The 15,919-nt window shown below is 33.0% G+C and overlaps 1 protein-coding gene across 1 annotated transcript in view; it reads left to right on the top strand.

The window, feature by feature from the left end:
- The first annotated feature begins 325 nt into the window (after window positions 1-325).
- LOC125853235 (receptor-like protein Cf-9) overlaps window positions 326-15,919 on the top strand; it is a 333,480-nt gene continuing 317,886 nt past the window's right edge. The window contains exons 1-2 of the mRNA XM_049532905.1: window positions 326-776; window positions 1,809-3,960. Of these exons, the coding sequence (XP_049388862.1) occupies window positions 326-776; window positions 1,809-3,946 (2,589 nt within the window). The 3' untranslated portion in view covers window positions 3,947-3,960. The remainder of the gene's footprint in view (window positions 777-1,808; window positions 3,961-15,919) is intronic.

The following is a 15,919-nucleotide window of genomic DNA, read 5'->3' as shown; positions in this document are numbered from 1 at the left end:
TTCTACCCCTTTTGGGCCTACGTGGCACTATCCTTGAAAAATGTGTCAACATGCGCTGGGTCCACAAGATAGTGCCACGTAGGTCGAAAAGGAGTAGAAAATTATATATAAAATAAGTTCGGGGAGGTATAGGACCTTAGTAAATGTTAGGTGTGTCTCAGGAATTTTGGGCATATGCTGGAGGGGTACTTATGCATTTTCCCTTATTTTTTTGGTAATAGAAAAGGGAAAATTGTGTGGTGTGTGTGGAGGGTTGCTAAGCTAACAAAACAAAGATATTTTACATGTGATGGGACTTAACTTGACATTGCATTTTAGTGCAGAAATGGGTTACATAAAACTTGTTTTCTTAATGCTATTTTCCTTACTCTGTCAACTTGCTTTCTGCTCATCCTTATCTCATTTGTGCCTCAAAGATCAAGCTCTTGCTCTTCTACAATTCAAGCACATGTTTACAATAAATTATGATGCTTCTGATCATTGTTTAGACATAACAGGCCAATGGATTCAGTCATATCCAAAAACTCTTTCGTGGGGCAAGAGCATAGATTGTTGCTCTTGGGATGGAGTTTATTGTGATGAGATGACAGGAAAAGTGATTGAGCTTAACCTCACTTGCAGCAAACTTCAAGGCAAGTTTCATTCCAATAGTAGCCTCTTTCAACTCTCCAATCTCAAATGGCTTGATTTGTCTGAAAATGATTTTTCCGGATCGCTCATTTCACCTAAATTTGGTGAGCTTTCTAGTTTGAAGCATCTTGATTTGTCGTATTCAAGTTTTACAGGCCTAATCCCAACAGAAATCTCTTGTCTTTCTAAATTACACGTCCTTCGTATCCAGAGTTATCCAGATGGTCTTAGATTCAAACCTCACAATTTTGAACTGCTCCTTAAGAACTTGACCCATCATTATTTTTTTAAAAAACTTTTAACGATGATTCGGCCACATCATCCTTTATTTTTAATGCTTTAACTTTTTAAAGTTTATTTTTATTTCCTTCACTTTTTTTTTGTATCTGTCAAAACTTAACTTATTTTAAATAAAAGTAATTTGGAATTAAATTTGAAATCAAATCCAAAGGAAAGGCAATGAGAATAAATTGATTAAATAAAATCAATTGGAGAAAAAGAGAAAACAATGGAAGGAAGTCAAAGAAATACAGAGAGAATAAAAAGCCCATTAATATTGTGTATTAATTGGGTCAGGACTACTTGCAGAAAGTTGGGATAGATTATGAAATTGAGGATATACTTTCCCTTTCCGTAGTAAATTTTCTTTGCTCAATTTGTATTATATATACCTCATCAAAGTTATTGAATAGAGGAACAAAACAAAGATTTCTTAATTAGTTTTGAACATTTTAGTGCAGAAATGGGTTACGTAAAACTTGTATTTTTTATGATATTTCCCTTCCTTTGTCAACTTTCACTTTCTTTCTGCTCATCCTTATCTCCTTTGTGCCCCAAAGATCAAGCTCTTGCTCTTCTACAATTCAAGCATATGTTTACAATAAGTCCTTATGCTTCTGCTCACTGTGAGTTTTCTCATCCGAAAACTCTTTCATGGAACAAGAACATAAATTGTTGCTCATGGGATGGAGTTTATTGTGACGAAACGACAGGACACGTGATTGAGCTTAACCTCAATTGCAGCAAACTTCAAGGCAAGTTTCAAGCCAACAGTAGCCTCTTTCAACTCTCCAATCTCAAAAGGCTTGATTTATCTTATAATGATTTTTCTGGATCGCTCATTTCACCTAAATTTGGTGAGTTTTCTAGTTTGATACATCTTGATTTGTCGGGTTCAGATTTTACAGGTCTAATCCCAGTAGAAATCTCTCATCTTTCTAAATTACAAGTTCTTAGTATCCAGAGGTATCCAGATGGTCTTAGCTTCGAACCTCACAATTTTGAACTGCTCCTTAAGAACTTGACCCAATTAAGAGAGCTTTACTTTTACGGTGTGAACATCTCTTCCACCATTCCTCTGAATTTCTCTTCTTATTTGACAACTCTAGACCTTCGGAACACACAGTTATACGGGACATTGCCCGAAGGAATTTTTCACCTTTCCAACTTAGAATCTCTTGCTTTATTAGAAATTCCCCAGCTCACTGTTAGGTTTCCCACAACCAAATGGAATAGCAGTGCATCACTCCAAATGTTACATCTCTATAAAGTGAATGCTACTGGTAGGATACCTGAATCATTTGGTCATCTAACTTCACTGCGTAATTTGACAATAGTTTCTTGTAATCTCTCAGGCTCTATTCCTAAACCTCTATGGAATCTCACCAACATAGAGCTTTTGAACCTTGGTGATAACCATCTTGAAGGACCAATTTCTGATTTCTTTAGATTTGGAAAGCTCCGGGTGTTATCACTTAGAAATAACAACTTTGATGGCCAACTTGAGTTCTTATCCTTTAACAGAATCTGGACTCTACTTGAATTCTTATCTTTTTCATTTAATTCCCTAACAGGTTCAATTCCTTCTAATGTAAGTGGAATACAAAACGTACAATCACTCAGGTTGTCATCAAACCACTTGAATGGGACTATACCTTCCTGGATATTCTCCCTCCCTTCACTAACTGATTTTAACTTGAGTGATAACCATTTCAGTGGAAACATTCAGGAGTTTAAGTCCCAAACATTTTTTTCTGTTTCTCTAAAACAAAATCAGCTGCAAGGTCCTATTCCAAAGTCACTCCTAAACCAGCGTGAGCTATATTATCTTCTTCTTTCGCACAATAATCTCAGTGGACAGATTGCTTCAACCATCTGCAATCTGAAAACACTAGAAGTGCTAGATTTGGGCAGCAATAATTTGGAGGGAACAATCCCACTATGTTTGGGTGAGATGAGTAGACTTCAGGTTTTGGATTTAAGCAACAATAGTCTTAGCGGGACAATTAATACTACTTTTAGTATAGGAAACAGACTTGGAGTCATTAAATTTGACGGGAATAAGCTAGAGGGGAAAGTCCCGCAATCTTTGATCAATTGCCCATTTTTGGAAGTTCTTGATTTAGGTAACAATGAGTTGAGTGACACATTTCCTAAATGGTTGGGAGCCCTACCTGAGTTGCAGATTTTGAACTTGAGATCAAATAAGTTCTTTGGCCCTATAAAAGTTTCTAGGACTGACAACTTATTTGCTCAAATTCGAGTCATAGATCTCTCATCTAACGGATTTAGTGGACATTTACCCGTGAGCCTTTTCAAGAAATTTGAATCCATGAAAATAACTAGTGAAAACAGTGGAACCCGAGAGTATGTAGGAGATACAGGTTTCAATTATTACACAATTTCCTTGATAGTGACAACAAAGGGACTGGAGCTTGAACTTCCTCGAGTTTTGACTACAGAGATTATTATCAATCTCTCAAGGAATAAACTTGAAGGTCATATCCCAAGCATTATTGGAGATCTCATTGGGCTTCGGACTTTGAACTTATCTCATAATCGCTTGGAAGGTGATATACCAGCATCACTGCACCAATTATCTGTACTTGAATCATTGGATCTCTCATCCAACAAAATCAGCGGAGAAATTCCACAACAGCTTGTATCCCTCACATCACTTGAAGTCTTAAATCTCTCTCACAATCATCTTGTTGGATGCATCCCCAAAGGAAAACAATTTGATACATTTGAGAATACTTCATACCAAGGGAATGATGAGTTACGTGGATTGCCACTCTCAAAAGATTGTGGAAGTGATGATGGGGTACCACAAGGGCTAGGCCAAGGAGAAGAAGGAGATTCATCAATGGTCAGTTGGCAGGCGGTTCTCATGGGTTACGGTTGTGGACTTGTTATTGGACTGTCCATAATATACATAATGTTGTTAACTCAATATCCAGTATGGTTTTTGAGGATGGATGTAGAATTGGAACACAAAATTCTTACGAGAATTAAAAGGCACAAGAAAAGATATTAGTGTGTTACCTCCAGGTATTCAATTTGATTTTATATCAATGAATTTGCTCATCTCCTTCATCCTTAAAGCTCTTAACTTTAATTTTTCGTTTTTGAAATTGCAGGATTCAAGTCTAGTATATATCTAACCGGTGATGAAAATATAAGCCTAATTCTTTCGAAGTTTGTGATGTTTTTGAATTGTGCATTTCCCTGTGAATAAAAGCATTAGTTTTCGTTTATCAATAGTTTGTTACATATTAAGTAATATCATTAACAAGCTAAACGTCTACCTATTAAGACTGTCCTTGGTGACAAAACAGAGTTTTGGATGCGAAAAACCGGTTTGAGTAGGCACACTATAGAAGACACTATCTTCATAGTAAAATTCTGTGACTATCCTAGTGCACAAGAAAAGTGACGTCGTACTCGTAAAATACATTCTCGTGTGAACAATAGCATTTGCCTTTGTTTTCTTTCCGAACTGTCCACCAGATAACTCAGGGGATTGTGTGAACAAAATCTTATCAGAAAATAAAACAGTGCCTGATAGTCAGAAAATTCTAAGCTATACTGTTACTCTTATATTGAGTATATAATTCTAAGCTATCACTGTGGCTATTTACAGAGGAGCACGATGCTCAATCGATCGATAAATAGTTAAGAAAGTAAAAGTAGGATGTGCAATATGAGCAAAACATCATTCCACATCATTTGTCAAAAGCAAACCTTCGGAACTGACAATAGCATATAACCAGTACCAATCAGTGGCAGATCGGAAACATAATTTTCACGGAGGAAAATTCATCATCTACTGTATATACATATACAAAAAATTAGACCATGCATGTAAAGTGTAATTTTTTGGCAAAAGGGTTCGGATGAACTTCGTCTCCCCTCTAGCTCCACCCCAGGTTCCAAATGATAATTTCTCCATAACAACACGAACATTCAATTATATGTGTTGACTCTTCAATCAATCCACTTACATCAGACAAATTCAAGCTGCTCCATAAGTATGCAGCTTATAGATGTAAACCCCGGGTGTGCGCATACAAGGAGGGGTATATTTAGTCTCTCTCCATGACTCGTATTTACCTAAAGTGAAAACTCAGTGTTTTTGCCTGTACTATTCCGCAACATGATTTGTCGTCAAAAGAACTTTGTACTTGATTTCTTCGTGCTCAAAACCTAATGAATAATAATTATTCACTTAGGTTGGGGAGAAATCTTAATGATCCCTAATTGCAAAATAAACAATTAACGGAATCCAAATAATAAGATGCAGGGGTATAGTCATAGAGTACATTAAATCTCTCAATTCGAAGAAAGGTGGAAGAGTCTGATAAGTTAAAAATCAATTTCTCATTGTATTTAGCAAGTTATAGTTTCCTCTTTTCCAGAATATTTCAAAGATAATTCATCAGATTTCAGTTGATTTGTCACATTTATAAATGATTTTAGGAAATTTGTCTCGTTTACACGAGTTCTTCGCTGTTGAATATGTACTGGTAATTCATGAATAACTTAAAAGAACTATAATCCTGAATTCATAAGGTGGCGTGTGAAGTGTAATTACATCAAATCATACAGATAATGGTTCCCAAACACAAAATAAACCATTAGTGCAATTCAAACGAGAATAATATGCCGGGTCATGTTCAATAAATTTCCCAGTCTAAAAATGGGAGGCAGAGATATTTCTATATTCCTTTTGCTCATAGGCATAAAATGCTTTCCTTTCATGGAGAAAGAATTTTGTTCCACCAGGACGCGCCATAGAACAACAGCTATGGATATCCACAAAATCTGATTCCGATACAAGAGATATACAGAATGTGGAAATGCAATTGAGACACATTAGCGACTTGACGGGAAGCCACGAGAACATTTCAACGAATCTGAGAGAAGCTCATCACCCAATAGAGTATCCTGATAAGCCAACATGTTTGAAGAACTTGCTTAACAAAAACAAAGTACCGAAGGAGAAAAAAGAACAAATCATCATTTGAACAACGTAGATTGGCATAATATCGACTTATGTACGGAGACTTATGTACTGGTAATGATATATTATACAGAGAGAGTAGTTGAAGTTTGATTCTGGATTGTTTGTTCTAATAGATCTATAATAAGTAACTAAGGACTCACGTGCAACACACGTGTCCAGGAACTAGTTGATTTAAAACTCGAATAGTCTATATCGTTGAAATTTAGAAGTCTTTCTCGTCTTTATTGATAAGTCGCAAATTTGAATTGCCAAAATTGAACAAATGAGGTTTCAAGGGAATAATTCAGTTTCCAAGAGTAGACTATAAAACACGAGATACCCTCATTCACTTCATCATTTCAATTCAATTTTTTGGGAGAATATCTTGGCGTCCAAAAAGAGGCATTCGAACCAATAAGGGAAACCCTATTGTGCTTCTTCATTCAATCTAATTATTAAGTGAATAACTCAACGTCCAAGAGGAAAACACGACGAAGAGGATACTAATTCACTTTCTCATTTTATTCAATTTATTTTTGCTCATCAAGTCTCGTACTATAAAGAACTCAAATTATGTGAAGGTGAGTTTGATTCTATTCAAATCTCATTTTCTCATTTAATCTATTTTATTGGTTCTGAATTTACGAACTACCTCTAATCGATATGTGGCTCTATTTAGTTTAGCAATGTTTGTACTCACTTTATTCGTTTTTCTTGAATTTGTGATAAAATTGATTTTTCCTATGTTCAGTCCTAAATTTTGATTGTTTTTTTGTCTTATGAGGTTGTTTATTTCACAACTTTGTATGAGTATATCTCAATCTAGTTATGTTTAATTAAAGTAAAACATAATGATGGTCAAAAAAAAAATCCTCTTTTGTTCAGTATGCTTGAATTACTAAAGAATGAGAAAAAAAGATGCAAATAATTAAGAACCAACAGAAATTTGAAGAATCGAGAGTGTACATAATTAATTAATTTTACATCTTATCATTGTCTTATATTAATTATTTTTAAATTTTATTCTTATCATTAAGTTATTATTATTTAAGTTAATTGGAGTATTAGTGGTCGAATTTAAAATTTCAAAGTAACATCAATAAAATTAATTCGGTAAAATAAATACTTAATTAATATTTTTTGTAATGAGAGTGCAAAATACTAACTAGACAAATATAGAAGCACAAAGAGAGTAATTCAAAACTTCCTATCAAAGAGGAAAAAGATATAGAGTACTACCATGTGCAACAAGGAGTACCAGAGAGTACAATGAATAGTTCCAATATTATTGACTTCATCATTTAATTTTCATATCTTCTGTTTATTTATTTATGTCCCTTTTTTTCTTTGTTTTCAGTTTATATCTCCAAGTAATTTTGGAAGATTATAGTTAATAAGATTAATGGAAGCTTGTTTATTTTTCACCATAGCTTGGAAGCCATTTTTCTTTTCCTTTTGTTTTCTTGTCTTTCAAACATAATATATTTTGACTATTCTCTGACCACATGCTTTGAACGTATATCCTATATTCATTATCACATAATTTATTTAAAAAGAATTATATTATACAATAAAATTACAGTTCAAGGTACGAATTTATAATTTACAAAATATCCAACGAAAGTTAGATTAGTACTCTTTTATTTCATAAATATCACAATTATAGTAAGTAAAAAAGAATTAATAATCTTATAACAGAAAAAGAATAAAATAAAATTAGCATAACAAAATATTTTTAACAAAATATAATTCAATATACTCTATTAAGAAAATTTATATTGTACAAATATAGTTTGTATTATAATATATAACATGAAACATGTCTAACATTTAACATCTATCAAATGTTCAATACAAATATCATAAAATAATGATAATTAAAAATTAAAATAAGCTAACAATTTCTTAAAGTTCAAAAAAATAGAAAGTGTTACTTGATGAAAATATGCATAAACAAGAGTACGGTTTCATGAATATTTATAGTAAATAATGGGAAAAAACATTTCTGGTAAAGCTACAAATATATACATGGAGACCTCTTTCTGCCTCAGATATGTTGAAAATATAATTGATTACCAACAAAGTAGAAATAAATTAATTAGATAACGTACAATAAAACATCCAACCTAGACGATAGATATATAAGCAATTAAATTGTAGCAATTGGCAGTAATACACTTTTTTTTTATCGAAAAAAAATATATTTACTTGAACATTTTTTCTGGAGGTGAGCAAAATAAAACAAACAAAAAGAGTAGACTGTTGTGGAGAAAAAGGAAAAGAACCAAATGACTTTACATTTTGGCATCTTACTTATATAAAGTGCAAATTAAAAGATATGCATACTCAAAGGACGAACCGATAACATTGAAAATGTGAAAGATAACAATTATGGATAATTATTACCTTCATTTAATCAATCTCGATTATAATATTCAACTTATATGTGCTCAATAACAGACATTACATTAATTTTGTTGGGATACAAAAATATTATAAATTACATTATGTATTCTACATGTATATTTATATAAGGGTAGTGGAAAAGACTGACTGTTAATTATGATTCCATTACTGATAATCACTCAACTTTTTAAAATTCGCACAGATTTTTTGGGGAATCTGCTCCCATGCAGTAAACTATTAAATCTGAACTGAACCTTGTCGCTCCTTTTTTTTTCTCTCGCTAGCAGGAAGCACACAAGCAACGTGTGTTGCGTGATTCTAGTGTGTTATAATGAAATACGATGGGAAACGTTAGTTATATTATAATAACTAAGAATAAATGTCCAAATTTTGTACAGAAAATGAATGTGTTTAATTTTGTCTTTATTATATATAGCTTATCCTTTCTTACTGACCCGGGAAAAATAACCATATCCAAGCCAAGGAGTTAGACCAATCCAGATAGACCACGTTATGGCCGATGAGATTAGGAAAGAAGCAACGGATTGACTAAGCGTGAAAACCGTTAAAAGAATAATCTTTAAGTTAAAGGGTAAAATAGTAATCCATTTTTGAAATAATATATAGTGATTATTTCATTTTAGACAATTAACTTATTTTATTGATCATCCGAATGAGAATTACAAATCCCAGAGAAAAAACCCCAATCCATACACTCTTTCCATTGTTAATTTATATAAACAATCCTAGTCTCCCAATTAGCCTAAGTATCTGATTCTAGGAGTGACTCCAACATTTATTTATTTATTTATATACACTCTTTCCATTGTTAATTTATATAAATGGACTCTACCAAGGATATCTTATCTGTCATTTTAGTATAAATGGTGAGATAAATAATCTTGAAACTAATTATTTGTTTTAAAAGTCAACAGAATTACTTGCAATATTGTGTCTAGGATTTTAAAACAAACAACCAAATTAAAAACGTACAATCCTAATTCTAATGTTATAAGGAAATGGAGAGGCAAAAAGTTTAGCCGCCAGTAAGAAGATGAATTTTGTCAGAAAAAAGTATCAATTCCTCACAAAATAATGTTTGAATATTCTCATGAGCTTTCTGTTAAGTCGTTAATGTGTGTACATTTTCAGATCCTGTAATTCTCTTGTATTCGATTCAAATTTTGTGGATATCCATAGTTGTCGTTCTATGACCCGTCATGGTGGGACAATAGTAGATTTTTCTTTGTTTAATTTATGATTCACAATATACCTTATCAAAATTACATTCAATCCATCACATCTATTGGTGGTTTACAATATTTTGTCAATCTGGACTTAATGAATCAGTCCCATCAAAAATTGAAGTGATTTTTTTATGGAATTTCTTTTTTACCTTTCAAGTCAAGGTGCATACATAGCTAACACTCTTATCTTAACTAAACAAACTTTTTTTTGAATTTTCAAATCAATTGTTTTGTCAATGCCCATACATCACCATATACTGTTATAGACTTTTCTTCTTTTTTGTTTTTCTTCTAAAAAATTAATTGATTAACTAATTATTTCCTACTTGACTACCATTAAATTAAAGTTAATCTCCACGATGCATTATACTACGTTAGGACTACTTGCAGAGACTTGAAAATTGTGAAATTTTCGTCTAATATATACTGAAGTATCAAACAAAATGCATTTATAAGTGATAGAATTTTTCTTTTGTAGCTTTTATTTGAACTTTTCTTTGCAATGACTCGTGCATTAATTTGGGAGTATGTAAAATCATTAGAAGTACTATTAGAATATAAGTTTGATCATAGTTAAGTTAATATTTAATCAAGTGTATAAACCAAATAACACTATATATATATATATATATATATATTGTCACGCCCCGAGCCTACACCCTGGACGTGACCGGCACTCGAAGACCATTGTTGGCCCCAAGCGAACCCTTGACCTGGCTTTCTTAACTCAGCGGAAACCTAACTCAACAGAATAACTTCATGCAAAGCAAGGACATAAAACAACTTAACTGATAAAATCTGTCCAAAAAGGCAACTCGAATCCCAAAAAAAAATATTTACATATATATATAGATGAGAGACTCAAAACTAACTAACTGACTGACTGTCTATGAAGCCTCTATAACACTGAGATGGATGTTGGAACAGACCCCGCAACATCCTAATAAAACAAAACTAAGAGAACAAAAGAAACGAGTCCTTCGGAATGCAAGGAGGCTCACCACTGACTCTGGAGTGCTCAGCTGGATCAACGGCGTGCTGGATGCTGATCCTGGGTACCGTGTCTGCATCGTCATAAGATGCAGGCCAACTGGCATCAGTACATTGAATGTACGAGTATGCGAGCTGGAAAACTAAGCAACAACTTAAGCTTGAAAAGAGTGCAAGAGAACACTTACCTTGGCTCTGTTCGACTCATGAATACCTGAACTCAATATATAAAGCAATAAGACACATGCAATATATAAAGCTTGTAAAACAGTGTAAACAACTTAGCTCGTTAATGATAAAACAATAACAAACTCAACTTTACTTATATAAAAGTAATATAACTTTAGTGGGAGATTCTTTAACCGACAACCACCACTATGAGCCCTAGTGGTGATACAACGTGTTACCTCACGTTGCCCAAGGACCATCCTATACCTTGCCGTGATATAGGACCTTACTTTAACTTAGTGGATCCACTAGCTTAATCTTACGAGACCATCTAAAAAGAATGACCCATCAAGTCCCATGTTGGCTCATGTTCTTATGGAGAGTTGAGTTAATATGAACTCGTGTCCCCAACTTGGTGCTCAATACTACTCCCAAAAATACTTTGGCTCATAAGTGTCTTTAAACACATCTTTCTTTAGTTGAGGTAATTACTCAAAACTTAGCCCAAAGGCTCTTTTGGACAACATGTTTCCCCTCTTACTCGAATATAAAACATTTATAAACTTTTTTGGGAATACTTAGTTCCCTAATAGGTTTTGAGAAATGAACTCAACTTTAAATTCTTGACTTAACTTGAAACTCGATACTCTTTACTTGACTTGAAACTTGAGACTCTTTACTTAGCTTGAAACTCTATACTCTTCGCTTGACTTGAAACTTGAACCTTAAAACGAAGTTAAAATGTTCAATAAAGATTCTTGAACAACTTTGAAAACTTGCTTCGACTTACTTCTTAACTTCTAGACTTGACTTCTAACTTCACTCGACTTAGATCCGAACTCGCCTTGAATTGGATTATGGATTCAAGGTATATGATCACACGTTTACGGATGCGTTCTTGACATTTAGACGTACCTTGGAGTGTTGGAAGCAACTATGAAACATAGGTACAATGCCAAGGAACATGCATGAAAAACTGGGGAAAGAATGGGAAAGGTTGGTGTCCTTGGTGCTCTGAGAGGCGCGGGGCGCCAGACCACAAAGCTCAGAAGGGGACTGCTGGCGCTCTACTAGGCACGCCGCCCCAAGGGCTGGACTTCAGAGTCCCTTTTGGGGCACGCTGGCAGGCGCGATGCACCACCCCTTTTCCCCGAAAACTCGACTTTTCTTCCTCCTTTGTCCAACTCTAACCCACCCTAACTTCAAGGGTTTCAACTCCAAACACTAAGAATCATAAAATCCCTCAACATACAAGAGATTCAACTCAAAAACACAACCAAATCATGTACTAAACCAACAACAACTTCAACAACACAACCAACAACTTCAACAACACAACCAATCTTTTCTCAGAAATAAAGTGAGTTTGGCGTGTGGGGAAAAGAGTCAACCCAACACTATGAACTCACATACCTAGTATGGATCACCCTCGACGATATCCACGACGATCTTTGACGAAACCTTGTTTGATCTTCTCTTTCTCCTCTTCTTCTCCTCTTCACTCACAAACCCTCACTCTCACTCTTTTAAAAAAAGGAAGAACTGATCAAAAAAATCAGTCTAACACACTAATATAACCAAAAGAATTGGTTAGGGAAAAGACCAAAATACCCTTAAAATTTTGGGACTTATTTCCCTGCCAACTGCCCAACTTCCAAAGGGCATAACTCACTCATACGAACTCGGAATCGAGCAAACTCGGCGGCGTTGGAAAGACCATTCCAAGGGCTTTCCAAAAATTACTGGAACTACACCTAACTCATCCTGAGGTAGAAGTTATTACTGTTCAAAGTTGGCCAAAAACTCATTTTTTTTTCCATACTTAACAAATTTCGAGATTTTTGAATTATTTCCAAGAATGACTATTTCCACTTCTAAGCCTCTTCATAGATATTTCAAATTGCCGGATGTTACATATATATATATATATATTCTAACTAATCAAATAAAAAATGAATTTTGAGTTGATACGTTTTTTTAAGGTCTATACACCAAGAAATACTCTTATCTGAGCTAATCAAAAGTTTTACGAATCTTTACCTTTAGGTCAAGTTCCATACACCAAGTAACACTCTTATCCCAACCAATCAAGAATTTTAAAGGATTTTTTACCTAAAATTTTATTGTCAAGGTCTATACATCAATCAATGTATTTTTATCCTAACTAACCGAACTCTTTTTGATTTATTGGCGTGAAAAGTTTTTTTCAAGGCATATACACTAATTAATACTATTCGGCGGTGGTTTAGAGAAGAATTTAAATTGATTAAATAATTATTTCCTATTGTTAAAGCTAATATTCTCAATTACATGTAATTTTTTTTTAAAAAAGTGTCATTTATTTTTAACGCTTTAATCTTCTTATGTTTTATTTGATTTCCTTTAGTCTTTGACATATGTCCAAAATGAACTTATATTAAATATCAGAAATTTGGAGTTAAATTTGAAATCAAATTCAAAGCAAAGACATTGAAAATAAAATAAATAGAAACCAATGAAAGAAGGTAAAAAATAAAAAGAAAAAAATTGCGTGTGTTTGAAAAAGTTTTAAATACAAGGCAAAGGAAAAAAAACATAGTACGTATATTAACTTACTTTATATATTAGGCAAAGAATATAAAAATATTTTTTAAAAAAAAAACATAAATGCATGTGGTGTCACGTGTATAACACTGCAACTAATTGAATTGAGTTGCGGCTCAACGTCAGCACATAAGGTGCAAAAAAATATAGAGGAAAAAAGTTTGGGGGGGGGGGGGGGGGGGGGGGGAGTAATAGAAACCCTGTAAATATAGAGCGTATCTTTAAATTTCGATCATAATTTAAGGGGTACTTGTGGCTTTTTCTGATTTAGATTAATTAGATAATTTTCCCCAATTGTTAAATCTAATATTCTCAAGTCATTCTTGTGCAATGACCTGTGCATTGACTTGAGATCACTACTCTTAACAAATCTTCTTCTTATCAACTTCTTATGCAGGATTTTATTTGTCCACCCAACTAACATAACATTGAAGCATTCTTATTTTATCTCCAAAATTAAAAGAACACACTAAAAGTATCAAATCCCATTCTAGATTATCAGAAAAGAAAAAAAAAGTTGGCATATTTTACTTGGAAGTTAAAGGTCTATACACCAACCAACACTTTATCCTAACCTATCACTATTGTTTCGGAATTTTGACTTGAAATATTTTTTTCTCACGGTCTATACACCAATTATTACTGATCTTATTTTGACTAATTAAACTTTTTTGAATTTTAGACTTGAGATGTTTTTTAACAAAGTCTATACACCAATTAATACTCTTATAGACTCTTTCATCTTCTTCTTTTTTTCTCTAAAAATTTTAATAGATAAAATAATTATTTCTTACTTGACTACTATTAGATTAAATGACCTTCACACACATTGGGATGGTTATAAAAATTTTTTGTCAAAGTCTATACACCAATTATCATTCTTATAGAGTTTTCTTTCTCCTCTAAAAAAGAAGAGGTTATCCGGTGCACAAAGCAATCCCGCATTAACAGGGTCTACAAAATTTAAATATCTACGTCACGCAGAGACACTTAATTGATGTTCCAAAGCTCCCTTCACTTTTCTTTCTCTAAGACTTTAATTGATTTAATAACTATTTTTTATTGTTAGACATAATATTCTCAAGGTGAATTTTTCTGCATTATGTGTGATGGTACAAATTTGACAAATGAGATTAACAAAGCGTAACAATGTGGGTCTGAACTACTTGTAGAAAGTTGGGATTATAACATTTTAAAACTGATAATGTATCAAATAAAATTGTATTATTACAATTGTTTTCATAATAGTCTAAAAAAGATTATTCACTGGAAGTTCACTAGAAAATGTGATACGTAATTGACAACTCAAAAGTTGATTGAAAGTGACTGGATGAGCTTCTTGGAATTGATTAGCGGTGGTAGATTTTTCCTTGCTTAATTTGTGGTTCACAATATTTGTTTATCTGGACTTAATGAATCAGTCCCACCAAAATCTGAAGTGGTTTTTGACTAGATTTATTATTTACCTTTAAGTCAAGGTCTTTACACCATTTAACACTCTTATAACTAAATAAGTTTTTTTTTTTAAAATTTTCACTTAATCGTTTTTGTCAAGGCCAAAACATCAACATCTACTCTTACAAGAATTTTCTTTTTTGCTCTCAAAACTTAAATTGGTTGAAGAGAAAAGGATAATTTTATATACCCTTCAACTTTATTATTTTAGATTTTATATACCCTTCATTATAAAAGTTGATCATATATACCCGTATGGTTACACAAATGACTCATATATACTTTTTTCCTCTAATGGAAGTGAAAAAATTAATTCTAAATTTAAATATTTCGAAACAAGGTAAAAAAATGTGTATTGACTTAATTTAAATACAAGATAAAGAAAATAAGAATATATATTTTTTAAATAAATTATTTTTATTTTTAAAAATAATTATATATATATTCACTCTTCTTGTCATAAAACCACTTGAATGGGACTATACCTTCCTGGATATTCTCCCTCCCATCACTATATTTGTTAGACTTGAGTGATAACCGTTTAATTGACGGGAATAAGCTAGAGGGGAAAGTCCCGCAATCTTTTATCAATTGCAAATATTTGAAAGTTCTCGACTTAGGGAACAATGAATTGAATGACACATTTCCTGAATGGTTGGGAGCCCTACCTGAGTTGCAGCTATTAAACTTGAGATCAAATAAGTTTTATGGCCCTATAAAAGATTCAAGGACTGACAACTTGTTTGCTCAAATTCGAATCATAGATCTCTCATCCAACGGATTTAGTGGAGATTTACCAGTGAGCCTTTTCGAGAATTTTGAAGCCATGAAAATAATTGGTGAGAAAAATGGAACCCGTGAGTATGTAGCAGATTATTATTCTGATTTTTACTCAAATTCCTTTATAGTGACAACAAAAGGACTGGAGCTTCAATTTCCTCGAGTTTTGACTACAAACATAATCATAAATCTCTCTAACAACAAATTTGAAGGTCATATCCCAAGCATTATTGGAGATCTCATTGGTCTTCGTACGTTAAACTTATCTCATAATTGCTTGGAAGGTATTATACCAGCATCGCTGCACCAATTATCTGTACTTGAATCATTGGATCTCTCATCCAACGAAATCGGCGGAGAAATTCCACAACAGCTT

This window comes from Solanum stenotomum, chromosome 1, assembly GCF_019186545.1.
Source record: "Solanum stenotomum isolate F172 chromosome 1, ASM1918654v1, whole genome shotgun sequence".
Taxonomy (NCBI): domain Eukaryota; kingdom Viridiplantae; phylum Streptophyta; class Magnoliopsida; order Solanales; family Solanaceae; genus Solanum; species Solanum stenotomum.
This window is presented reverse-complemented; position numbering and strand designations above follow the sequence as displayed.